General features: G+C 36.3%; 2 protein-coding genes across 5 annotated transcripts in view; both read right to left on the minus strand.

Moving 5' to 3' along the window:
• The window catches only part of RABGAP1L (RAB GTPase activating protein 1 like), a 769947-nt gene that overhangs the window by 471685 nt on the left and 270628 nt on the right, over positions 1–27634 (minus strand). The window contains exons 14-15 of one of the 4 annotated variants that reach the window (XM_059412862.1): positions 23874–23936; positions 22114–22179 (exon numbers count right to left, since the gene is read on the minus strand). The exons of the other annotated variants lie outside the window; for them this stretch is intronic. Coding sequence (XP_059268845.1) covers positions 23880–23936 — 57 coding nt within the window. The 3' untranslated portion in view covers positions 22114–22179; positions 23874–23879. Of the gene's footprint in view, positions 1–22113; positions 22180–23873; positions 23937–27634 lie in introns of those variants that run through there. 4 annotated transcript variants of the gene reach the window in all.
• Positions 18926–21981, minus strand: GPR52 (G protein-coupled receptor 52). Its single transcript, XM_059412869.1, has one exon. It carries the CDS (start codon positions 21959–21961, stop codon positions 20876–20878), a length of 1086 nt encoding a protein of 361 aa, XP_059268852.1. The 5' UTR covers positions 21962–21981; the 3' UTR covers positions 18926–20875.

Raw genomic sequence — 27634 nt, forward strand, 5'->3', positions numbered from 1 at the left:
CCATCCCTAAGAAGAAATGGTAAAAATCGGGCTATGTGTATATTTGTGTATGTGCACATGCACTTAAAGGAGTTAAGATCAAGAAAGCCCAAGATAGAATATATTTAATTTCTTCAGGACTGTCAAGAATGACTCCAGCTGAAGAGGCCAATATTTATCAGAATCTTCTATATGCCAGGCACTACGACAGGTGATTTATATTCATTATCTCACATAACCCCAGGAAGCAGGTACAATCATTAGGAAACCAAGGGTCAAAGAGGTTAGGTAACATGCCAGTATTGCACAGAGAACAAGAGACAGGAGAAACAATTAAAATCCAAACAGAAATGAAACAAGATGGGATCAGGAGGGAGAGGGTGGTTGGGTTACGGACACTGGGGAGAGTATATGCTATGGTGAGTGCTATGAAATGTGTAAGCCTGATGATTCCCAGACCTGTACCCCTGGGGAAAATAACAAATTATATGTTAATAAAAATAATTTTTAAAAATCCTAATCAGTTCCGGGGCTCCTGGGTGGCTCAGTGGGTTAAGCCTCTGCCTTCAGCTCGGGTCATGATCCCGGGGTCCTGGGATCAAGCCACACATTGGGGTTAGTCTCTTAGTCTCTTCTTGGCAGAGAGCCTGCTTCCCTTCCTCTCTCGCTGCCTTCCTCTCTCTCTGCCTGCCTCTCGGCCTACCTGTGATCTCTCTCTGTCAAAAAAAAAAAAAAAATCTTAAAAAAAAAAATCCCAATCAGTTCCTACTAAGTTCATACTAAGCCAGAGAATACTGTGTTTAAGTCCAACAACTACCCTAAAGGTGTAAATTTTTGTGTTTTCCTTTTTAATAGTGGCCTTATTGGTATCATAGTCCAAACAGCTTCATCTCAACCATAATTAAGAAGCCTCTACCTTCCTATGTACAGAGAGGACATTAACAGGTCAGAATTCCATCATTTTAGGGATCTGAAAGTGCCAAAGCTCAAGCATATTGTTATAGTGGGCCAACCAAGATGATGGAACATTTGAAACCAAGATGATTGGGACATTTACCAAAGTAAATGGAGAAAGTAGCCTCCCATCCCCATGCCCTCTCTATCCTATAACCATTGAATTTTCTTCATGGCATTTATTAAAGTCCAAAATCATCTTATTTTTTTACTTGTCAGTGTTTTAATTTGAAATACTTTTTGTTTATCTCTATTTTGACATAAGCCTTATGACAAAAGAGAGCTAACCATTCATGTTTACTGCCATATTCCAAGTATTTCAAAGAGTGACATGTACCTAAGAGGTGCCCATAAATATTTACTGAATGAACCAAGTGGGCAAGTGTGGGGAAATAAAGATGCTTAATCTGGGAAGAGAAGGAAGATATAAAAGCAATTTTCATATATCAGAAGAGTCATGACAAAAAGGGAGATGAAGGGCGCCTGGGTGGCTCAGTGGGTTAAGCCGCTGCCTTCAGCTAGGGTCATGATCTCAGGGTCCTGGGATCGAGTTCCACATCGGGCTCTCTGCTCAGCAGGGAGCCTGCTTCCTCCTCTCTCTCTCTCTGCCTCTCTGCCTACTTGTGATCTCTCTCTGTCAAATAAATAAATAAAATCTTTAAAAAAAAAAAAGGGAGATGAATTATTTCTGTTTTTCTCCTAAAAGATGACATAGGATCAAAATGGTAGACATTTCAACAAAGAAGAATTGGATTCACAATTAGGAAGCATCTTTTTTTTTTTTTAAAGATTATTTATTTATTTATTTGAGAGAGAGAGAGAGAGAGCTAGCATGAGAGGGGAGAGGGTCAAAGGGAGAAGCAGACTCTCCAAGGAGCTGGGAGCCCGATGTGGGACTTGATCCTGGGACTCCAGGATTATGACCTGAGCCAAAGACAGTTGCTTAACCAACTGAGCCACCCAGGCGCCCTAGGAAGCATCTTTTAAGTCACAGAGCTGTGTAACAAGTGAAGAGGACACCTTATTAGTTATGAAAGGATTCTTAGGGGTAAAGGCTGTGTCCATAAGTTATCAGTTAACCTAAAACTCCCATGACTCAAAGTACATTAAGAATGTAATAAAACTAGGGGTGCCCAGCTGGCTCAGTTTGAAGAGCGAGCAACACTTGATCTCAAGGTTGTGAGTTCAAGCCCCATGATGGGTATACAGATTATTTAAATAAATACATAATTTTTAAAAAAGAATATGGGGCGCCTGGGTGGCTCAGTGGATTAAGCCTCTGCTTTCGGCTCAGGTCATGGTCCCAGGGTCCTGGGATCGAGCCCCGCATCGGGCTCTCTGCTGAGCAGGGAGCCTGCTTCCACCCCCCCCCTCTCTGCTTGCCTCTCTGCCTGCTTGTGATCTCTGTCTGAAATAAATTAAAAAAAAAAAAAAAAAAAAAAAAAAGGCAAAAACCAACTGCGCCTGGGGGGCGCAGTGGGTTAAAGCCTCTGCCTTCAGCTCAGGTTGTGATCTCAGGATCCTGGGATCGAGCCCCGTGTCGGGCTCTCTGCTTGGTGGGAAGCCTGCTTCTCCCTCTCTCTCTGACTGCCTCTCTGCCTACCTGTGAGATCTCTCAGTCAAATAAATAAATAAAGTCTTAAAAAAATAAAAATATGATAAAACTATACATGAAGACCAAAACAAGTGATCAAAGTCATTACTCAGAAAAGGTATCTTAAAAGGCAGTAGAGAGAATCAGTACCAAAAAAAAAAAAAAAAGAAGAAGAAAGAAAGAAAGGAAAAAGAAAAAGGAATAAAAGAATCAGTATAAATTTGATTTTGAATGAAATGAAATGGGAAGAGAAGGAGAAAAAAAAGCTCTGGTACTCTAAAAATATAACTTTTAAAAAACATAATTTTTTTTAAAATGAGCATTAATTAAATATAGAGACTGGCAAGCTGGAAATCTAGGATGACATTGGTACCAGTGAAATTAATAAGAAAACAAACAGAAATGGTCAGTTGAAGTTGGCAATAATGAATTCCTCATGCAACTCTTTGGGTCTCAATTTTTATGAGAAATCCAGAATAGGAAGGCTAGATACATGTGACTGAAGAACAGGTTCAAGGCCAGATTTAGGGGGCTCCATTTCAGATCATTAGTAAAAGGATGATAGTTCAATCCCTGAAAATGTATGAGCTTTCTGTGGAAATATTCAAAAAGAACAATAAATGAGGGATGGGGAAAGCATGAAAAAATTGTATCTTCGTAAGGATCATTTTTAAACGTCAACCAATCATTCATTTGTCCTTGGGCAGAATTGTACTTAAATAAAAACTCCAAAGGTCATTATCTTTCTTCTTAAAAATCTCCACTGAAAGGCATTATTAAAAATCCCCTGCAAAATATATTCCATATGTTAAAGATATATGTATTAAAATCTTTCTGTATTTAAAATGTAGTTTCAGGGGTGGCTCAGTGGGTTAAAGCCTCTGCCTTCAGCTCAGGTCATGATCCCAGTGTTCTGGGATCAAGCCCTGCATTGGGCTCTCTGCTCAGCAGGGAGCCTGTTTCCTCCTCTCTGTCTGCTTCTCTGTGATCTCCATCTGTCAAATACATAAATAAAATCTTTTAAAAAAATGTAGTTTCAGAATGAAAATGATAAAATTTCTTATAGTAAATTGTATCAAATAATCAAATATTAATTTGATTTGCTAAGTGGATAAGCAGAAGGACTTACAGTTTTTTCTTGGCCTTTTAAAAATGAATAATTCAACATATAGTATAAGTTTAGGAAAAAACATATATTTAAGAAAAGTCCAAAATACCTATTTGTATTATACCAAATCAAGCACTTCTCACACAGTGAAAAAAGTTTTTTTCCCTGATCTTCTAAAATAAATAGTATCTTTCTGCATCAACTTAAATAGGACATCATAAGTCATGAAATTTAAATTATGAAGATTTAGTTGTTTCTTTTCCAAACTATGATTTATTGTTATTGTTATTACAAACTCTTTTCTCAACCTTATACAATCATAAACAATGTCAAAATAAATATAAAAATTAGAGGAAAATTAGATTCTATAAGTTGTAGAGCACCTCTATAATTTAGATATTTGGAAGTCTGAAATCTGAAAAATCAGTAAATATTTCACAAGAGGAAAAAGGAGAGACAAATGTTAAATATTCTTATCAAATCATATAACTGAAACTGTTGTTTAGAATAAATCAACGTAAGTGGTAAAGTATTTCAGATGGAAGTTCTACTGCTATAAAAATAACAAGTCTAACCTTATCAGAAAGTCCTAAGTTCAAAGTTATTTCCATGAACATGAAAAAAACCAAATGACTCCCCCTGGTATACACTCTAAGAATGTATCCCACCAAGACCCTAAAAAACTTAGACTAGAGACGGACGCCTGGGTGGCTCAATGGGTTGAGCCTCTGCCTTTGGCTCAGGTCATGATCTCAGGGTCCTGGGATCAAGTCCCCCATCGGGCTCTCTGCTCGGCAGGGAGCCTGCTTCCCCTCTATCTCTGCCCGTCTCTCTGCCTGCTTGTGATCGCTCTCTGTCACATAAATAAATAAAAATCTTTAAAAAATGGAAAAAAAAACTTACACTAGACATATATTCTAGCAAATGACAACATAACATAATATATAGAGAGGAGTTAATACAGCAGGCCTGCGACCGTTGCTCATTCATGGAACAGCCTCCTTGCAAGGCTGGCCCTTGGTTGGCTCCTGGGAACATTGCTGGCAACAGTTTCCCACCCTGATATAAAACTTTCCCCAAATGACCATGCCTGATCTGTTTGTGCAAACAATATGGTTTATGCTAAATATCGCCCTTCCTTCTGGAAGTCTGAAATTTGGGTTGGCACAAGGCAGAGGGTGCCTACATGACCAGTCTCCAATAAAATCCTAGAGCGCTGAATCTCTAATGAGCCTCACTGGTACTCGGTAATTTGTGCATGTTGTCACAGCTCACTGGAGGAATGAAGTGTGTGGCTATGACTCCACTGGGAGAAGACTCCTAAATCTGTCTGGTTCCCTCTGTTAGTTTTACTTTGTATCCTTCTGCTGTAATAAATCTTAGCCACAAGACAACCATATGCTAAATCTTAGGAGTCCAACAAATCACCAAACCTGGGAGTCTGGGGACCCATGACCAATATAGTTTGAGATTGTTTGATTTTTTTAAATGTTAATTATCTGGAGTTACATGTTAAAAATGTTCGTCACATTTGTAAATGGCAAAAGTTTAATGAATACATTGGAAGATACAGAGAAGTTCTTAAAAGGTTGGAACAACTGAGCCAACTCTAAGAGGATTAAAGGAGATAAAGATAAAATTGTGCTCAAAAAACCCCACAAACTATTGTACATGTAGGAAGAAGGAACACACAATTAAACAGGTGCAAAAAAGACTTAAGGGTTTATTGAAAATAAACTCAATATGTTAAGTGATAATTTATAACTACCAAAAGTACCTAATTTATTTCTGTGCTGAATAAATAGCAGTATGTTATATAAATGAAGGAAGAATGATAACCTCATTCTCTTTTGCTAATGGCTACATACATACAGAACATTATATTCAGCTCTGAGCACCATTTAAAGAAGGATATATTAGAGCACATTCAGGGAAAAGCTGGTGATGAGCTTCAAAACAGTATTTTACGAGTAATGAATGGTTCAAGGGTAAGCGAAGACTTTTCTAAGAAACAACGGTTCTACTAATGGATACAGAAAGTTCTTGGGCAAACTAGAAATTTTCATTTTCTTTTTAAAAAAAAATATTTATTTATTTGAGAGAGAGAGCGTGTGCATGCACAGGAGCACAAGGTCGGGGGGAGGGGCAAAGGGCGAGGGAGAAGCAGACTCCCCACTCCAAGGGAGTTCAACCCTGGGTTTTTATCCCAGGACCCTGGGATTATGACCTGAGCCGAAGGCAGACGCTTAACTGAATGAGCCACCCGGGTGCCCCTAATTCTTTCCCTAATCATGGTGGAAAGAAATCAGAAAGATATTCATTTCAGCTGAATATAAATAAAAACTACCCCAAATCCAAAGCTACCTCAAAGTACATTTACCCTTTTTAAAAACACACATTCAAAGCCTATACATGTACTGAATGCAGACTGCAGAAGGAAGAATTAAATTAGAATGGATACCTATCTTAAATGATACCTGTATTAAATAATCTTTCAACTCTTATAGTATACTCTTTTCCATACTGCCCCATTTACACTCTACTAAAAAGGCAGAGGGGAAAAGGATTCTGAAATAATCTTCAGTCTAACCACACCATCAACTGAGTTGGGTGGGGAAACGGGGAGAGACCCAAATCTGGACAATTTCACTCAATTCCACTCCCAATACATGACTTACTGTATAGAGAGTACACTCAGCTCAACAAATAATCACTGTATACAAAACACTCTTAAGAAATAGATAGAAAAGACACAATGAGGAGAAAAGACTTAGAAGCACCCCCTGCCCCTTAGACATCCACCCCAGGTACGACTTCTCCAAAGTGGTAAAGCCACTCAACTGCTTACCACAGTTTAGGTCATCATTGTGGGAACTGTACCCAGGTTTTGAAGGGAAATCCTCAGTATCAAAACTAGGCCTGGGGTTCTCAGCCCTTAAGAGCTGAAGTCTTGATGTCCACGTGCATTCCAAGGACACTGGGTTCGAAAGTCTCCAATTACAAAAAGATCTCCCCTACAATGAAAGGCCAGTAGGGTTCTTACTGCTAGAGAATGAAGGGTACAATGGAAAAAATGTTCTAAATCTTTCTCAAACTCCACTATAGAAGTGGTCGTGTTGCACACACAGCATACAAAGAAACAGGCAATGCTGAAAATAGCACCAACAATGGGAGAGCAGCATTGACAGAATTCAGTGTTTTATCTTCACAAAGCAGAAGCATAAAGTAAATGGTAAGCTAATAAAAGTGAGATGATTTGAGCTCAAAGATTTTTAAATAAAGAGCTTGGGCACTTTGGTTTAAATGTAGCAGAGCAGACCCATCCTAGTTACTTTTTTTTTGTTTTTTTTTTTTTAAGTGGGGAAGAAAAATACCATAAAAAACCACATTAACAAAGCAACCTCTAATAGGGGCTAGGAGGCAATAAAGTGAAAAATTAATTACCTTAATTTACTGGTTAACATAGAACTGCTGCTGGCAAGTTTGTAGTGAAACAACCTAGTTTGATAGTTACTGGTGTGAAGGAAAACTGGCTCACTCCCTTTGAAAAGCAACTGGCAATATATGCAAATAATCTTAAAATATCTTCACACAGTTTGACTCAGTATTTCTCTTTCTTAAAAACTGTAGGAAAATAATACTAAATACAGACAAAGTTTCATTTATAAAGATGCTTATAAAGAGTATGCAGTAACATGGAATAACACTTAAGATATAAATAAATAAATGCATTTAAAAATCCTTTACATAGAGCTACACATGGGCAGCTCAGTCACTTAAGAGGCCGACTCTTGACTTCAGCTCAGGTAATGATCTCAAAGCCTCGGGATCCAGTCCTGCATCGGGTTCCATGCTCAGTCGGGAGTCTGTCTGTCCCTCTCACTCTGCTCCTCCCCCCACTCTCCTTTTCTTTCTAAAATAAATAAATAAATAAATAAAATCTTTAACACACACACACACACACACACACAATTTTTTTTTTAAAAAAAGAGTCCTAATCCACACTGGAAAAAAATGGAATGAAAAAAAATGAAAAGTTATTCTAATTATATACAGATAATAGAGTTATGGGTGATTTGTTCTCTTTTCTGTCCTTTTATATATTCCCTATATTTCCTTAAGAAGATGACTTTAAAAATTAAAAATAAAAGCCCCTAAAATAAACCTTGATTGAGGATGAAAAGGGGAAATCAGTTAGGTAAAAAGGATGAGAATTAAGAGAGGCAAACTTAGAGATAAGTTTATAGTGATTTGCTAGAACTCCTGCATTTATAGAGCTGTCTGATATTAAAAGGTGCTTATTATGAAAAGCAAGTTGCTAAATATGTGCAGAAGTACAGACAATATCCTAACACCTAAATTAGTTCTGTAAGAAATCCTCGAGTTCTTCTCTCAGTACCCTGCAGTCCATTGACTCTTCTGAAACAGGCAAGAAGACCCCAGGATCCTCTGGAGAGCTTTCACTTAAAATCAAGCTAATGGAAATCTAACAATTTGTTGCTGTTTATTATTCAGCTTTATGTTATCTTATTCATTTAAAAAATTTATTTCTTTTTAATTCCACTATAATTAACACACAGTGCTGTTAGTTCCACACCATACAGTGATTCAAAAATTCTCTACATTATTCAGTGAGTGCTCATCACACACTAAGTGTGCTCTTTCTCCCCGTTGCCTTTCAACCATCCCCCCATCCACCTACTTTCTGGTAACCACCAGTCTGTTCTCTGGATTTTTAAGTGTATGGGTGGCTCAGTGGGTTAAGCCACTGCCTTTGGCTCAGGTCATGATCCCAGAGTCCCGGAACTGAGTACTGCATTGGGCTCCAGGGTCTGAGGTAGGAGAGTCTGCTTCTCCCTCTGACCTTCTGAGGTAGGGAGTCTGCTTCTCCCTCTGACCTTCTCCCCTCTCATGCTCTCTCACTCTCTCTCTCAAATAAATAAAGTCTTTTTTTTAAAAAGTCCTTTTTTTTGTTTGCCTTTTTTCTTTATTCATTTGGGGTTTTTTTAGTTTTTTTTTTTTTTATTAAGCTTTAATTTTAATTTCAGTATACTTAACATACAGTCTTTTTTTTTTTTTTAAGATTTATTTATTTATTTTGGAGAGACAGAGAGAGAAGGAGAAAGCATGTGCAAGCTGGGGCGGAAGGGCAGAGGAGGAGAGAAACCCACGCAGACTCCATACTGAGCATGAGCTCAACCCCAAACCCTGAGATCACAACTTGAGCCAAAACCAAGAATCAGACACTCAACCAACTGTGTCACCCAGGTGCCCAACACACAGTCTTATATTAGTTGTAGGTGTACAATATAGAGACTCAACAATTCTGTACACTACTCAGTGCTCATCATGATTATGTGTACTCTTTAATCCCTACCACCAACTTCCCTTGTAACCATCAGTTTCTTCTCTATAGTTAAGAGTCTGTTTCTTGGTTTGTCTTTTTTTTTTCTTTGTTTGTTTTTTTCCTAAGTTCCACATGAGTGAAATCATATAGTAACTATCTTTCTCTGACTTATTTCATTTAGCATTACACCTTCTAGATCCATCCAAGTTATTGCCAATGGCAAGAGTTCATTCTTTTTTATGGCTGAGTAATATTCCTACTCATTTTTGACAGAAAATATATGACAAATAAACTACTGAGGTGTTCAGCTAGACTATATAGGTTCAAATAACGGCTCTCCTACCTCAGTGACTTGGAACAGTAGCTGACACGTATGAAGCATATCTAAGTGTTTGCTTTTATCATAATGAACCAAAGTATATCTTTGACATAAATGTCAAGATCATTCATTCATTTTCTAGCCCATTTGACTAAATTTGAGAAAAGCTAAAATTTTCTGATAGATTGTTTAAAACACCATTAGCTGGATCTAGCATTTTACCTACATGTTAGAAATCTTCCTGATGTCTGGATGAATCGGGTTAAAACTAGCAATCATCCTTATGAGGTCCTTAGTAATTATAAAAGTACAACATTCTATTACTATGTGGTACCATACAGAAAGAATTTATAGGGGCACCTGGGTGGCTCAGTCATTAAGCATCTGCCTTCAGCTCAGGTCATGATTCCAGCGTCCTGGAATCGAGCCCCACATCAGGCTCCCTGCTCAGTGGGAAGATTGCCAATCCCTCTCCCACTCTCCCCCTGCTTGTACTCCCTTCTCTCACTGTCAAATGAACAGGTAAAATCTTAAAAAAAAAAAAAAAAGGTATTTATAATGTCTTATACTAAAGGTCAAGAATTTTTTTCCTGGAAGAGTCAGATAGTAAATATTTTAGGTTTTGTAAGACATAAAATCTGTCACAGTAACTCAACCCAGCCATTGTGGTACAAAACCAGTCACAGACAATATATAAACGAATGGGCACAGTTATGTTTCAAGAAAACTTTATTAACATTAGTAGGCAGTGGGCTTTAATTTGTCAACTCCTGTCTTAGACTACAGTTATCTATATGTAGTCTATATATTTCCTAATAGTCTACATGTTCTTGGAGAAGCGAAAATCTGTTTTACTTGTGAATCTCATGATCTTGCATAGAATTTAGTATAGTCCCTCATATACAGTAACAACCTAATAAGTAAAGAACCAAAAAATATCAGGTTCACATCATATGATTACCTTGATTGATAGACAAGTCAAAACCCACCTGTCATAAAGACAGCGCTATATCATAAAGACAAATTCATCTATAACCAGGTGACAAATATTAGAAATAAAAAAAAACCAACAAATCTAAGTAGTGGTCTAGGATGACAGAATGTGTCCCATATGCAATCCCTCAAGCTATATCTACTCATGTTAATGTTTCTGTCCTAGTCTCAAAGCTTATACTTTACTCCTAATTATTTACTCTAATAAGATTTAAACCATATAAAAAAACATTTTCTTTGTAATATACTGCATCTTGAAGTTTCCCTACAATGTTTTTGTATTATATTGAATATTAAACATTGCCCTTCCTTTCACTTTAATAACTTCTCAAATACCCCAAGCTATCCTCTAAGACTTCAGAATCTAAACATGTAGCCAAATATTTATGTCAGTTCATTTTTTTAAATGCACTGGTCCCTTTAATTCTTCAATCTATTGTACTGTTCCTAAGACTTTTCTGCAAACTCTCCCTCAAATCCTGGAAATTAGATGATCTACCCTCTTGCTTCCTTCCCACAATTCAATGTTATTCTTTGGATCTAAAACCATCCAGGAGTATTATAAACCCTAATTTATATTTTGCACATAAAACACAATAAATACTTATTGCCCTAATTTGTCGATATGGAATGTGAATTAAGATTTCAATAATTTGTATTATGTAATGACTCAGCTTGTAAGCCATTTTAATTAGTACTATAAATTAAGTCGTCACAATCAGAAATTTTTAATTTGTAAGAAAATAAACTTTTCAAGTAACTCGGTTGAATTTATTTACTTCAACTGCTGTGTATACTAGAAATTGCAGAAATGCTTCATCTAAGGACATTTAAAAGACAATCCTGTGTTAGCCTAAATTGAGTTCCTTTAATTTTTCTGTAACTGTAATATTTCACTGAAATAAGGTTTTATTTAAAATGTCACTGATTCATGGGATCCCTGGGTGGGTCAGTCAGTTAAGCATCCAACTCTTGTTTTCAGCTCAGGCTGTGATCTCAGAGTCATAGGATGGAGCCACACACTGGGCTCCACACTCAGCACGAAGTTTGGTTGAGATTCTCTCTCCCTCTTCCTCTGCCCCTCTCACTTGTGTGTGCTCTCTCTAAATAAATAAATAAATAAATAAATATTTTAAAATGAAATAAAATAAAACATCACTGATTCAGACTGATCTCTGATTTCCTATTATTTTATATACTAAACACAAAACATACATAAAGCACAATAGCCAGAAATGTCAAAACCTTTTCCATCATAATGCTTCAGAAAAACCCATCCTATGATGACTTCAGCCATACTGCAAACCCATTACAAAGAACATTCAGAATATAAAGTGCATGGCTATGACATGTTTACTTTTCAAAAGCAGTTTTACATAAAGATAGTGTGATTTTGGTAGTTCTTCATCATTCTAGGGTTTTAAAGACACAGCCAATACTATTCGATTCAGTCTATTTATCTTAATATATTTAGCAGATGACTGTTGTGTTTTTAAAAGATATAAATTTTCATTTATCCTCTATGAGCTAGAAATTGTTTTAAGAAATATCAAAGCAGTGAGCAGAGCTAATAATATATCTTATTAACATTTTCCATGATATCGGGGTGTCTGGCTGACTCAGTGTGTTAAAGCCTCTGCCTTCGGCTCAGGTCATGGTCTCAGGGTCCTGGGATGGAGCCCCGCATGGGGCTCTCTGCTCAGCGGGGAGCCTGCTTCCTCCTCTCTCTGCCTGCCTCTCTGCCTACTTGTGATCTCTGTCAAATAAATAAAATCTTTAAAAAAAAAAATCTTATCTCAGATATCTGTATGTGAAATGAGATAGTGCCTACTCACCAAAGCTTTTAGAATACACCTAATTCATAATGTCAAGGGCATTTATTACATATGTTCAAAAAGCACTTTAAGTTCTTTTCAAATTTTTACATGAACTTTTCTTTTTTTTTTTTTAATATTTTTAAAAAGATTTTATTTATTTATTTGACAGAGAGAGACCAAGCAGGCAGACAGAGAGAGGAAGAAGCAGGCTCCCTGCTGAGCAGAAAGCCCAATGTGGGACTCGATCCCAGGACCCTGAGATCATGACCTGAGCCAAAGGCAGAGGCTTTAACCCACTGAGCCACCCAGGCACCCCTACTTGAACTTTTCTAATAATTTTTTAAAACTCAAATTTGATAGGAGAAGCACACATGTGTCTCCATTTTCCTCATGGTACACTGAATCATTTGAAGATATCCCAAGTAATATTCTAAACTGGGACATCATGGTGATCTTGGTCAAGAATGAGGCTTCAAATCTTAATATATCTTCTATAGAAGATGTGTGCATTGAATTATTGCAAAAGTAATTAAATATACAACAATGACTACACACCAAAAATGCCAGAATTTTCCCCCCTAAGTTTATAATGTGATAAAAGCAACAACCCCCTGCCCCCTACCTCACTTTATTTGTCCCTATGCTACCAATGGATGTCCTGGACTTCAAAATTTATAAAAGTAAATCCCAACATAGTCCTCTAATTTTAAGTCTGTTCAATTGTTAAATATTAAATCATATCTAGAAAAAGAGCTGATACATGAAACTGATGACTGAAATAACAGAAGCTATCACAAGACCCTCTTAGTAACATGACATCATAAATATAAATCCTCAAAATGTACTTTTCCAGATTTCTTTACAAATAAAAATACCTAGAAATCCAGTAAAGTTTAAAGATCTTTGTAGAAATGAGGAAAAAAAAAACTGAATGTCTATCTCACTGTAATTTTAAATTTCAATACAAATTATATCTAAACCTAGGTATACATTATACAGAAGTTATTTTCTTACAAACAGGAAATTACGATCTATTTTAAAATTGGTAACTTCAAGCAATTCCAAAAACCAAAATATGAATCATCCTTTCCTTGACCAAATAATAAGTATAAGAAAAATGTAAATATAATTTAACTTAAATTAAATTTAAATATCTTAAAAGTTAAACAAGGATGTTTAGGATTTTTTACCTGCTTTTTCAGAAATTCTTTTAATCTTCCCCAAATCTGTCACTTATAATATCAATTTTACCAATTTAATATTTTTAATTGTAAAATTCCAGAAAGAGTAAAGAAAATAACTATGAAAAGGCTATTAGTATAAAATGTATAATCTAACAATACCTATTTTAAACTTGAAACTCTCTTAGGAACTCAAGTAAAGTTTTACAGTTTTATTTTACAGAGTTTATACATGAACAACTATTTATGTCTGGTATAACCTCAGACAAGTGCACTAGTCATTTCTTGCTGCAATGCATTCACTGCATTAGTCTGTACTGTATTCACAGATACATTTGTATTCACTGTGTTAAAGCAAAAACAATTCAAGAATATCGAATATTGGATCAAATTTCTCAGAAAATTTACTCTGAAGTAAATACTACAGAAATCAGAAAACTATATAGACTATCTTAAAGAAATGGAAAGACATTCCATGCTCATGGATTAGAAAAACAAATATTGTTAAAATGTCTACACTACCCAAAGCAATCTTTGCATTTAATGCAATCCCTTCGAAATACCAAGAGTATTTTTCACAGAACTAGAACAAACAATTCTAAAATTTGTATGGAAACACAAAAGACCCTGAAGTCAAAGCTATCTTGAGAAAGAAAAGCAAAGCCAGATGCATTACAATTCTAGACTTCTAGTTATATTACAAAACTGTGGTAATCAAAACAGGACAGTATGGGCACAAAAATAGACACAGATAAACAATATAGAATAGAAAACCCAGAAATAAACCCACAACTATACGACTAATCTTTGACAAAGCAGGAAAGACTATCCAAAGGGAAAAAGACAGTCTCTTGAACAAATGATGTTGGGAAAACTAGACAGCAACATGCAAAAGAATGAAACTGGACCACTTTCTTACAGCCTACACAAAAGTAAATTCAAAATGGATTAAAAACCTAAATATGAGACCTGACACCAAAAAAAAAAAAAAAAAAAAAATCCTAGAAGAGAACAAATGCAGTTATGTCTGACACTGGCCATAGCAACTTTTTTCTAGCTAGGTCCCCAAGGCAGAGGAAATAAAAATAAAAATAAATCATTGGACCTACATCAAAATAAAAAACTTTAACAAAGCAAAAGAAACAATCAACAAAACTAAAAGACAACCTGAAATGGAAGAAGGTATTTGCAAATGACATATCTGATAAAAGGGTTAGTATCCAAAAATATATAAAGAACTAATATAACACCTAAAAAACAAATAATCCAGTTACAAATGGGCAGAAGACATGAACAGACATTTCTCCAAAGAAGACATCTAGATGGCCAACACATGGGAAGATGTTCATCATCACCTACCATCAGGGAAATGCAAATCAAAACTACAACGAGCTGTCACCTCACATCTGCCAAAAAGGCTACAATCAATAACACAAAAAACAACAGATGTTGGTGAGGATGTAGAGAAAAAGAAACCTTCTTGCACTGTTGGTGAGAATGCAAACTGGTGTAGCCACTGTAGAGAACATCGTGTAAGTTAAAAGTAGAGCTACCTTATGATCCAGGAATGGCACTACAGAGTATTTACCCAAAGAATGCAAAAACACTAATTCAAAGGGATACATGCACCCCTATGTTCATAGCAGCATAGTCTACAATAGATTACAACAGATTCCAAGATATGGAAGCAGCCCAAGTGTCCACTGATTAGTGAATGGATGAAGGAGATTACACACACACACACACACACACACACGGAGATTATATATATGTATATACATATACACATATGAAGGGGATTATGTATATTTATACACCCATATATATAATATTCCATTACATATAATGGAATATTATACATAATGGAACATTATTCAGCCATAAAAAGAATGAAATCCTGTCATTTGCAACAACATAGGTGAAGCTGGAGAGTACAATGCTAAGCAAAAGTAAGTCAGAGAAAGACAAAACACCATATGATCTCATTCATATGCAGAACTTAAGAAACAGAAGAAATGAGCCAAGGGGAAAAATGAGGGAGACAAATCCAGAAACAGACTCTTAATCGTAGAGAGCTGACGGTTACAGAGAAGAGGGGTAAGTACATGGTGTGGATTGAGGAGTGCATCTGTGATGAGCACTGGATGGCATATAAAACTGCGGAATCACCATACTGTGCACCAGAAACTAATGTGATACTATGTGTTCACTAGCTGGAATTAAAAAAAAAAGAAAACTATATCGATTCAAAAGAAAAATTCTGAGACATAATTGAATAATGCTACTTGTAGAATCAACAAAAACTGTTTTGCAAAATGTCGAAATATTTTAATTTTTTAAAAAGATTTGTTTACTTATTTGAGAGAGGGAGTGCGCACAGGAGTGGAGGAAGGGACAGAGGGAGAGGAAGAATCCTGAGCAGACTCCATGCTGAGCGCAGAGGCTCAGTCTCACAGCCCAAGCCAAAATCAGGAGTCTGACGTTTAACCCTAGGTGCCCTTCAAAATATTTTAAAAATAGCATTCTTTTCTTTCCAACATTCTTTTTAAATATTTTTATTTATTTTATTGAGAGAGACAGAGAGAGCACAAGTGGGGGAGAGGGGCAGATGGAGAGGGAGAAGCGGACTCCCCACTGGGCAGGGAGTCCAGAATGGGCTCAATACCAGGACCCTGCGATCACGACCTAAGCCAGAGGCACGTCACCAACTGAGCCACCCAGGCACCCCTCAGTGTTCTTTTAACAGAACAATTTTTCTTTTTCTGACTATAAAAAGAAGTAATTGTTCATTCTAAAAAAAAAAAAAAAATTAAACAGGACATGAATAAAGAAGAGCCAATCACATCACTTTTAATATTTTAAGACACAACCATTTATACTATTAAACAAGGTTATGAGTATTTTAAATTAATAGAGCAAAACTAGCACTGGATAAACCCATTTACGAGAAACAATGAAAAGGGGATCTGTTTTTTTTGTTGTTGTTGTTTTTTCTTTTCTAAGCATTTTAGTTTTCCTCAGTGTCTACATATTTGGTTGTAGAGTATGCCATTTTCTACATATTCTTCTTAATCCAAAAAAAAAAAAAGTTTTGTTCAGGGAGAAGAGCACCAGTTGAAATCTACACATCTGAATATCACATCAACTCAGTAACACAAGCTCCTGTGCACTGTGATGGCCCAACCTAAACACACTGTACTAGCAAATTCTTCACACCTTAACCTCCTTTACTTACCGCACACTTACATCTTTTTCATCTCTAATGATCACCTCCCAGGGTGGAAAGAGACAGAACAAAGTCCTTTAAGGCAACAACTTCATTTATTTCTAAACTTATGAATCAGTGCTATATGTACAAGGAACCTGCTGGTTCATCTTTGTATCTTCCAGGTAACATGTATATAACAAAATACTTAGATTCCATTTCAGTAAGTCAAGAAAACGAAAATGTAAAGACAAATGGCAAAACATTCCTGAACAATCTGTTCCTACTACTGCCAACCTGACAAAAGAAAAATGTTTAGGCATCTTTTAATACAATCAGGTAAGAAGGTAAGTCAATCTCAGAATCTTCCCAACAACTGCTTGCTAATTTATCCTTCATCTCAAATGTCTTCATGAATAACATTCCTGGAAAATGAGCTTTCAGAAATTATGGAAGCTCTCTCTATATAAAAAAATTTGAATTTAAGCCAAAATCTGAGTTTAAACAGATTTAAAAAATGCCATTTCAGGAAACTCTTAAACTCAATGGATTAATTCTGTTATAAAATGTAAGTTTCTTAAATTGGAATTAGTGATCTTTGAATTGTGATGGCAATAAATATGGCAGCCACAATGAAACAAGGAGCTCACATTCTGAACGTTTTTTATGAGCAAGGAGCCTGCTGGGCACATAGACTACATTACCTTGTTCAGTCCTCAAATCCAGCGTTAACAGTAAGGTATAAGTCTCTGGATTTTAGTGATGAGAAAACTGAGGACCTGGTAGCTTACCTAGGGCCAAACGGCTTCTGCAGGCCAGGATTTCAGTCCAGATTTCATACACATGGGTTATAAAGGCTTCCAACACTATGTAACTTTAGAAATGGCTCCCCAGGGGGTGCCTGGGTGGCACAGTGGGTTAAGACTCTGCCTTCAGCTCAGGTCATGATCTTGGGGTCCTGGAATCGAGGCCTCCATCAGACTCTCTCTGTTCAGCAGGGAGCCTGCTTCCCCCCTCCCCCCACCTGCCTCTCTGCCTACTTGTGATCTCTCTCTGTCAAATAAATAAAATCTTTTTTTAAAAAAATGGCTCTACAGATAATAGAATTACCAGTAATCAACTACAGCGTTACTGTTTGGCTGTCACTTAGAACCGAATTGGAGAATTACCACCGAATACAGTATAATGATGAGAATAATGGTTACACTTTCTATTTTTAAAACACATTAATCTAAAAAAAGTAGCTTCAAAATAAGTATTATCTTATTATATAAACACGTTAAAATATGTCAAAAGGAAGTTAAGTGGCTTGCCTTCGAGTTGCATGCAAAACACGATAAAAAATGAAAACTCTAAATCCAGAACTTGCCTTTACTGTAAGCCTTGTAGCTCACAGTAAAGCTTTCCTTCTCTACTCTCCTTCACCAAACATTTTTTTTTTTCCTATAAGAAATTTATAGAGATCTGAAGAAACTATTCAACAAAAACTTAACAAATGTGAATAAAGGCAATGTCAAGGAAATGCTCTGTCCTGGGGCTTCAGTTTGATGATAGAGTAAACTGGCAAGTTTGGGCCTACTAGATTGGTATTTTAATAAAAGAAATGTGTAAGATCAAGGGAAATGATATCACAAAACATGGAAAGGACTAAAGCAAAAGATTTAGGCAAGGAAAAAGAAAACTCAGAGAAATTTTGTAAGGACAAGGTACAGACAGAGAGAGGTACAAAGGTGTGAAAGCTTTTGAGGAAGAGAAAGAAAGAAAAGAAAGGGAGGGAGGGAGTAAGGAAGGAAGGAAGGAAGAGAGAAATAGAAAAAGAAAGAGAAGAAAGAAAGAAAAGAAGAGAAGAGAAAAGGAGAAAAAAGAAAAGAAAAAAGCAGTACAGCACAGTGGTTCAATGCACAGGCTTTGGCTCCAACCCAGCTGAGTGTGAATGAACCTCCGTTACGGACTAACCAAGTGACCTGGCATTAGTCACCCTTCTTTAGTTTGCTCATCTCTAGGGTAAGAATAATAACAGTACCTATCTGAAAGGGTTAGTATAATGAGGATTAAATGTTATATGTACAACTTAACACTGTTAAAACTGGACACATATTGTTATTAATTATCAAAAGGAAAAGCCAGAAGAGGAAAATGCAATAAACACAACCTCAGGTTTCCTCTACAGACACCTACTGAATCCTTTCTAAGTATATTTACAGACCAAACTAAAGGAATAAAAATATGATTACCAAATAATGCATATCATGTTGAAGACTTTATTTGTGACAGCTGAAAAGTCAGAAGTATTATACTTTCTTGAATTTTGTTTTTCTTGAACTGGTCTGAACCTAAAAGGCTCATCTCAACTTATCCAAGATGTCACTGGCAAACAGAGATAAGAATATACAAAATTCAAATCACAGAAATGTGAAACAATTAAATTTTGATTCCCAAACAAGCAAAGTCTTATTCTAAGCGAGTGTTCATTAAACTGAAACAAAGTCTGATTTTGATATATAGAATACTATTTTATTCTTTATTTTAAACCTTTCTTACATGTTTAAAAATATACATGGGTTCAGAACAACCTCAATAAAATGATGACATTTTCTATTAAAGGACCTCTGAAGTCAAACCACTAGTGTGCAAACACAGTTGGCTTCCAATTTGAAGTCATAGGCACATTTCATTAAATGCATTTCATAAAACAAAGAAATCAAAATGCTGAGAAGAAAAATACTCAGTAGTTTGATATAAACTTTAAAATATCTGTCAGGCAGGAAACTTATAGTAAAAAAGTAAGATTCAGATGTTTTACCACTCACACCTGCTTCACTACTAATTCCCCAAATGCCCTTTTGCTACATCTAAACCCCTGATAATTTATTATACAAGTCCATGTAGCACACTAAAAAATAAGTTAATTTAATCTTTGCGTATGAAAACAGATCATTACAAAAGAAAATACTGACAGCTCTTACCTGTATTTGATAATTAAGTATATCATATTCTCAGCAGTACTAAGAATGCAGCTTGGTCTAATATAAATATCTAAATAACAACTACACAAAAGTAATTTTCTCTTCAAAGAAGTTTTTGTATATTTTTTCCAATGTTGATGACTTAAGCAACATTGATCTATATATTGTGCTAAGAAAACATTAGGCACAGATCACATGATATAATTTACATTTTCTTTGTTGTAAAAAATATAGTATATGCAAATGCATATCATACAAATGATTGGTGGACGCAACACTAAGCTTTGTAGACCTAACACAAAAAGATTAATATTTACTCTTAAGGGGGAAAGAAAAGGGGGACACATGGAGTGTGGTCCGAAGGGCAATCAATACCTCACTTCTGGTGAATACTATGCGTCTGCATTAGAATTATTTGTGGATTTTCTTAAAGAAAAACAAAGCTTTATTAAAGCAAAAAAAAAAAAAAAAAAAGATACCACTTTGGGCACATGAACTGAATGAAAAGGAACCAGATAAAAATGTTTACAAAAGCTATTAAGAATATTTAACACAGTATCTGAAATGAGCTATAGATTGCTTTGTTGGAAGGAATACATTATTTAACATTATGATTGTTTTATATGGTAGATTCTTTATTAGCTAAGACACTTTTGGATTAAGGTACCGAAGGAGGCAGATCAAGAAAAATGGAGAGAAAAAGAAAGAGCAGGCTGTCAGAAGGGGGTGGGGGTGGGGGCTACGCATAATTTTAGCCGGAACAAAAATACTGTTTCTTTTTGTTTATAGCAGAAATTTTATGCTGCGGATAGTATAAAAACACAAGCAAAAGGGTTATGTGGCAGGTAATAAAATACAATGCTTACTACGCATCCTTCATGGAGAAACCACTTATAGATTGTAGATTCGTATGTAAAAGTATGCTTTGATGCAAAAAAAAAAAATGTACATTGCCACATATATAATATGTAGCATTTTCCCATAAAGGGCAATTTATGTAAGTAACTTCCACAAACACAAAGAGACGAGAGAGACATAGACAGACGGAATGAGAGGCTAAGACAGAGGGGAGAGCTCAGTCAGAGAAGACAGAGATGCCGAGGGGCTTTGCTCATGTCCTGTGGAAGATCTGAGATACTGTTTTCAATATTTTTTTCATCCTCAGGGCTTAATTTTGCTATTACTGTACATTTATATTCACACACTATAATTATCTCATGAGATTGCCCTCTATACATTCTTTTCTCTAGTTCCCCCCACCACCACCGTGGAAAAAGAGGGAAAAAAAAGAAACCTCTCGTCTCTCCATCTCATAGTCAACTATTCAAGTAAATATTTCTCTAGTGGCAAATGAATCTAGAATACAATCCAAAACCCCTTTCGGATTACATTTGATTTCTATATAGTTCTCTTCAAATGGAGCAGGAATTAGCCCTTTTCCTAGGTTTGGGGTCTCGAGCTTCCTGATCCTTCACACACATACAAGATGTGCACATTGTCTCGGACAGTCTTCGGAGGCCCAGCTGGAAAACACTGTTGGAAAGGCTATAGATCACACAGTTACAAAAACTATTACTTATAGCAAGCCAGGTTGTTAGGAAGGACAGCGTTGGATTGTCCAAGACCCGGGAGCTTTCTAGAAGAAAGTAAATTATGTAAGGGAGCCACAGCATGTAAAACACACTGGTTATCCGAAACAAAACCATGGCGTAACGACGGTCGGGGCTGTGTCCAGTCTCTCCAGAGGCATCCACCTCATGGCTGGGAAATCGGGCCCTCCGGTCATTTATCTCTTTGGTGTGCTGCCGGCAAATTTTAAAAATATGGAAGTAAGTGAAGCAGACAACAAAGGCAGCAGGAGCATAAAGTAAACAAACAATAAAGCCAGTAAAATAGGCACTGGTGAGCCAAGAGGTGGCACACCATTCAAAGATGTCACCATGGTACCCTGGTTTCCCCCAGCCAAAAAAGGAAGGCAAGAAAATTAGGCAAGAGTAGATCCAGATTAAAATAATGCAAATTCTCAGGCGACAGGGGGTGACCAGTTGATTGTAGGAAAGAGGCTTGGTTATTGCCAGATAGCGGTCCACACTTATGCAAGCAAGACATGCCATAGAAACACTCTTTAGAACGGAGATGATATATCCAAAAACCTGGCAGGTCAGTGACTCATGGATACCTGTGGAGTAGTGGAGAAGTGAGAGAGTTGGAACCAAGCAGCTCACTCCAACGAAAAGATCAGCATATGCCATTGTCTGAATAAAGTAGCTGGTGGTATAATGGTGCAGGAGTGGAGCACAGTGAAAGACAAAGATGACTGTTAAATTCCCGGCAATGATTAGAAATGTCAGCAAGACAATAACAACAGTCTCAAAGATGCACACATCCACTGCACTGTAGTAGCCAAATCCAAGTGGGCAGGAGTGACGTTCAGACACATTCACAATGCCACTGCTCATGTTCAAGATGCTCCATTCAGTCCACCTGGATTCGTTCATGGCTTGGAATTAAGGGAGCGTGCAGCCGAGGCTCCAGCAAGCAGGTGCCCTGTCCAGCATGTGTTAAACTCTGCACATTAGTGTCTTGGGATCAGCTTCGGGAGACAGCGGCAGCGCTTCTGTCACAGCTAAGCCTCCCAGAGAGTGCTCAAGCCTCTTCATCAGCTCAGCGCAGCAGTGACACATCTCAACTTTGGGGGGAAAGAAAGGGAGGTAAGCTAGAAAGGAGGTGAAAAAAGGTCACTGATTAGCTTCCTCTGGTGCTCTCAAACAACTTTCTCGAGACACAGGAACTTCTAGAGAAAATGGAGTTCTTAATACCTTGCACTATGAAAAATTAGATCTGCCAAAAAAAAAAATCTATTGCCAAGGGAAAAAAAGCCTTTGTGGGCTGTTTGGTCTCCTCAGAAAGGTAGTTTGTTAGGGATCAACTAGAACAAATGAGAAAAAAAGAATCTTAAATTGTCTCAGGCTTCCTCCTTCATCTATGATGAGAAGTGGATTCATATTTTACAATTTAAATAATTAAGATCTAAGATCTAGTTGCAAATCTAAGAAAAAGTTCATTGCAGCAAAGAGTGTCTTTGGGCTCAGTTCAGGGTTTGATGCTGGTGGATCAACTTTATGATCTATTTCTCTCTCATTTCTCAAAAGAGCTAACCCCACACACACCCCCCAAAAGCACAGACACAAGGTTAATTCTAAAAGACTCAGCTATACTTGGGCACAAAGGAGCAGAACCGAGGTAAAAGACTCCAGATTGCCTTATAACTCTCATGAAGAAATAAAAGCCTATTTCCAATAGGGGAGATAATATACAAATACAATATAACATTGTATATGTTATATACAATGTTAACACCTGACAAAAGACGATAAACTTTAAAGTTTTAATTCTGCATGCAGTCTTCTAAGCATTCAGATGAAAACAGCTTTAGCCCATCACAATTACTAGTGCTACCACCAACAATGTAATTTATACTTTTTCCTTTTCCAAGGGAAAATAAATAACTTATTAATTTCAGCATCATTAACTAAAAGTAACTTTCATTATCTGATATGCCACCTTCCTTACAATGGAGCATGATCATAAAATACATAGCTCAAAGTTATTCTCACCTTCACAAGCACACCTATATCTCACATATATATGTAAGGATACATGAAATTCAGGCAACAGAAACTTTCCTATATACTCTGAGCTTCTTTGACCAGAAATGTTGCCATTATTTATTACTCAGGAATTCCTAGTAGGCTTCGTAGACTCTGTCTCTAGATCTCTTCTATTTTCATCAAAGGATTAACACATTAGATCATTACTTTGACTAAATCTTCTGAAAGTGGAAAATTACCTTCTTTGTTATATTTGCAGTTACATAGCAGCCATATGTTAAGAAAATGCCTCTTCTATTACTGTGTTCTATTTTGAGCAAGTGCTCAATTAATACAGGGGCCATTAGGTAGGTTATAAGATGGTCTTATTTTAAAATACCTCTAAAGCATCAAGATGAGTTTAAATCCTACAGTGTGAAATACTGAGAGGCTTGCAGGATAGAATCCATCCAAAAGGCTTCCAAGGTCATTCTGCTATCAAGTGAACATTTGTCAAAAATCTTTTTTAAAGTACAGGTATTTGAGAGAGTTTCCTGTCAGTCTTTGTTGTCATCTCTCTTGAAGAAATAACATTGCATTAGATAAAAAACATTTCCTTCAGGAACAAAGCAGCAGCTTAATAGAAAGCATTCTTCTGAAAGTTATTTTCTCATGCACAACCAAGTCATTCAGGGAAGTCTTTCTTCTTTTGTAACATCCACAGGATATTCCTCCTTGCACATACCTAGTTTCACTTATCACAAAATAGTTCTCTTCTTACAGGAATAAGGCAATGCTTCTCACCTACATTCACTCTTACCAGCTGCTAGGCTGGGCTGCTTGCTTCAGAAGTCCGATTCACTGCGATGCAGTCACCAGGATGCTGTCGGTAGATAATTCACAATCTCTCAGTATCACTGCCTCCACCTGAGCCGGAGCCCTGCTCCTCCTCCTCATCCTGAGCTGATGCAGAAGAACTCACCATCAGAAAGGTGACTCGGTCCTCCTGCCCCAATCAACAGCACAGCCAATGGCTACTGCAGCTGAAACTGTCACTAGGTAACAGTTGCCAGGCACATGCAGGCTTATAGACTTACTCGGCAAGCTCCGATCAAGATTGACAAGAGAAGACAATGCAACTGACCGATCCTTATAACATATTAATGGCACGTGTGACTCTCTAGAGGCAGTCTCCTTATAGCATTTGTAAAGATTATTTCCTATGGGCAGTACAGAAAAAAACAAAAACAAAAAAGCACTGGGATACACCTTTAAACCCTGTAGAGAAACTACCACGAGGTACTCTGACACTAAAAAGTCAGCAGAAATCTAATGCTCACTGGCAGAAAAAATGTATTAATTATTAAAAATCAGCTAAGTCTTCGTGAATTCAAGTGATATAGTTACTATTTTTACTCTCTAAAATAGTTATATTTTGATTAATAGAAGTCATTTAATAATCTCTCCAATCCCTGCCATACCCACACTAAATTGTTGAATTTAATGTATTTTACTGTATAAACAAAGCAGTGGAACTAACACTTCTATGCTAAAATCTATTTGGGCAAATATTTAAGGTTAAATGTGAATTCTGAAAAGTAGGTATTAGAAATAGGTAAAATAGGCATTTACTCTAATCTTTATCCTAATATGAAAAACACTCAGAGTCAAAGAACTCTGTCATATAGTGACTGAGCTACTCATGCCCAAGTTAGAAGAAAGCAAATTAAGCTCCTTAACCTGGTGGAGATGAAAAACATTTCCATTTATTTTGACGTACTACAGACAAACATTCTCTATTTTAAGCTTATTTTTCATGGGGTCAGCACTTTCCTTTAAAGTGACTTAGAACTAATTTACAAATCATTTCAGAATTAAATAAGGAAAATTAAAATGAAAATGAAAGATAACTAACATCTGTTAAGCACGTTCTGTGTGCCAACCATTATGCTATATGCTTTATATATTTTCTATCTATAAAAACCTTAAATCTTTATGGAGTAGGTACCCATCATTATCATTTCTCAAAGGAAGAAGGTGGGTACTAGAAAAGGTAAGTATAACTTGCCTACTAGAATAATGAAGCTAGCATTGAAGCAGGCTGAAACTATCAATCCTAACACCATATTGATAAACCTCTCTCTCCCTCTGGATTTTTTTTTTTTCTTTAGATTTCATTTAAATTCAAGTTAGTTAACAATAGAGTGTATTATTACTTTCAGGGGTAGAATTTAGTTATTCATCAGTTGCATATAACACACAGTGCTCTTCCATCAAGTGCCCTCCTTAATGCCCACCAACCACTTACCCATCATCCCCCCACCCAACTTCCCACCAGCAACCCTCAGTTTCCTATAGTTAAGAGTCTCTTATGGTTTGTCTCCCTCTCTGATTTTGTCTTATTTTATCTTTCCTTCTCTTCCCCTGTGTTCAACAATTTTGTTTCTTAAAGTAATTTTTAAATAATAGAAAGCCCTATTTTTTTCCTCCATGTTGAACTGCCCAACAGGAAGGCCATATTATTGTTAAAAATTTTCAGAGGCTTAGCTGAAATACAGAATGCAAGCACATTTCTCATTACCAGAATAATTTATAAACAAAGTTAGAATAACAACTGTAGAGTGAGTACTAAGCTGAGCTTTGAAAGTAAATATTTAAATGTAATACAAAAGGCTAGAAGGTCCTATTTTACAGAGAAGTATTTTGACTTCTAGAGATACCTAAAAGCATTAAAATCAAACAAGACTAGAATTAACTAACATTCTCTTTTACGATAATAATAAATATTCAAAATAAAAATTATATTTGATAAATATTCATGAATATAGACAGATCCCATACCCCATATTAGAAAGAGTTAAATACTAAGCTTTACTATAAATCCATCGAAAAATAAAACACTATCAATAATTAAAGTTACCCATGTCACCAAAATCTAAATAAACCATTTACAAGGATAGACTTTACATATCTTCTTTAAAGATCTACTCTTTTTTTCCTAAAGATTTTTATTTACTTATTTGAGAGACAGAGCCCGAACAGGTTGCTTGGGGCGGGGACGTGGGGGCGGAGAGGGACAGAGAGAGAAGGAGAAACAGGGAGACTAACACAGGTTCGATCCCAGGACCCTGGGATCATCATCTGAGCTGAAAGCAGATGCTTAACTAAGTCACCCAGGCGCCCCTAGATTTTACATATTTTTAAAATAGCTTTGAATGTAATTTTTCCAAAATGAGGGAAATGGCAAAAAAAAGTCTCACAGGGAAATTCAAATACTAAATTCCTTTAGTTTGACACATTTATTTCCAAAAACTATCACTGACAGGGATTTGAGTCTATGAATACTCTAATCCATAATTGTACATGCTTTCAAAAGTATTGCGACAATATAAGAAAGAGTTCAACTAGAGTCTTTGATCCACTAAGCTTCCCGCTTTCCTTCTACCAACTTACAAAAAACTTTAATGGTTCTTACAAGATAATTTTCTTTTTTTAGAGACTGACTTGGTCCCTCATCAACCTTTTTTCTCATCTGATTATAATAGGAACTAATTTATAATGTGAAGCTCTAATAACAAAAAGGCATTTATATCATATATTTACATAGCTCATTACACAAAGCATTCTTTGTGTTTAAATTAGGCATAATTCTCTTCATGTTAGGGGCCATTAGGTGTTTTATTACTGTCATTCTTATTACAATCATTATCAACCACTTCCCTCTCCTTTCAACTGAGGAATGCTAGCTGGGAAATACTAAGCGGAATCATTATTTGGGATATTTCAGAATTACTTCTAACAGCAAAAAATATAGCTTTATGAGATGACACACCACAGGTGTTTGGTTTCTTATTTATACCATCTGTTTTACATATTCTTTTATATGCATCAATATTTCATTATTAAACATCTAAGCATTTCAGGCAACTACTCAATAGGACCTAAATAGCAAAGTAACAGAAAGATATCAGCATCAATGGTAAATAAGATAAACAGTAAGTAATGATTATCAAGAACTACATAACCAATATAATATTATAAAAAGTAAACAAATAGAGAATAAAAAGCATTTTTAAAAAAAACATTTTTAAAGGTACAAAAAGGGTGTATACATCCAGAAACAGAATGTATCTATTTCTTCAACTACTCCTCCCATCTGTTAACTTTTCTCCATCTCCACTGTCACTGCCCTAAGCAAACTAACATTACCTTGTGTGTGGGCTCATGCAGTGGCTTCCAGTGTGGTCTTCCTGAGCTGCCTGTGACCTCTCTTCAATCCATTATGCATAAACAAACAAAATATTCTTTCCAAAAATGAAAGCCAGATGATACCACTACCCTTTTAAAATACTTCAGTGGTGGGGCGCCTGGGTGGCTCAGTGGGTTAAGCCTCTGCCTTCGGCTCAGGTCATGATCTCAGGGTCTTGGGATCAAGCCACTCATCGGGCTCTCTGCTCAGTGGAGAGCCTGCTTCCCTCTCTCTCTGCTTGCCTCTCTGCCTACTTGTGATCTCTCTCTCTCTGTCAAATAAATAAATAATCTTAAAAATAAAATAAAATAAAATAAAATACTTCAGTGGTT

This window comes from Mustela nigripes, chromosome 10 (genome assembly GCF_022355385.1).
Source record: "Mustela nigripes isolate SB6536 chromosome 10, MUSNIG.SB6536, whole genome shotgun sequence".
Classification (NCBI taxonomy): domain Eukaryota; kingdom Metazoa; phylum Chordata; class Mammalia; order Carnivora; family Mustelidae; genus Mustela; species Mustela nigripes.

What these genes read in the sequence shown, in the direction of transcription:
- GPR52 (XM_059412869.1), bottom strand. Translation starts at nt 21,961, where the DNA reads ATGAACGAATCCAGGTGGACTGAATGGAGCATCTTGAACATGAGCAGT.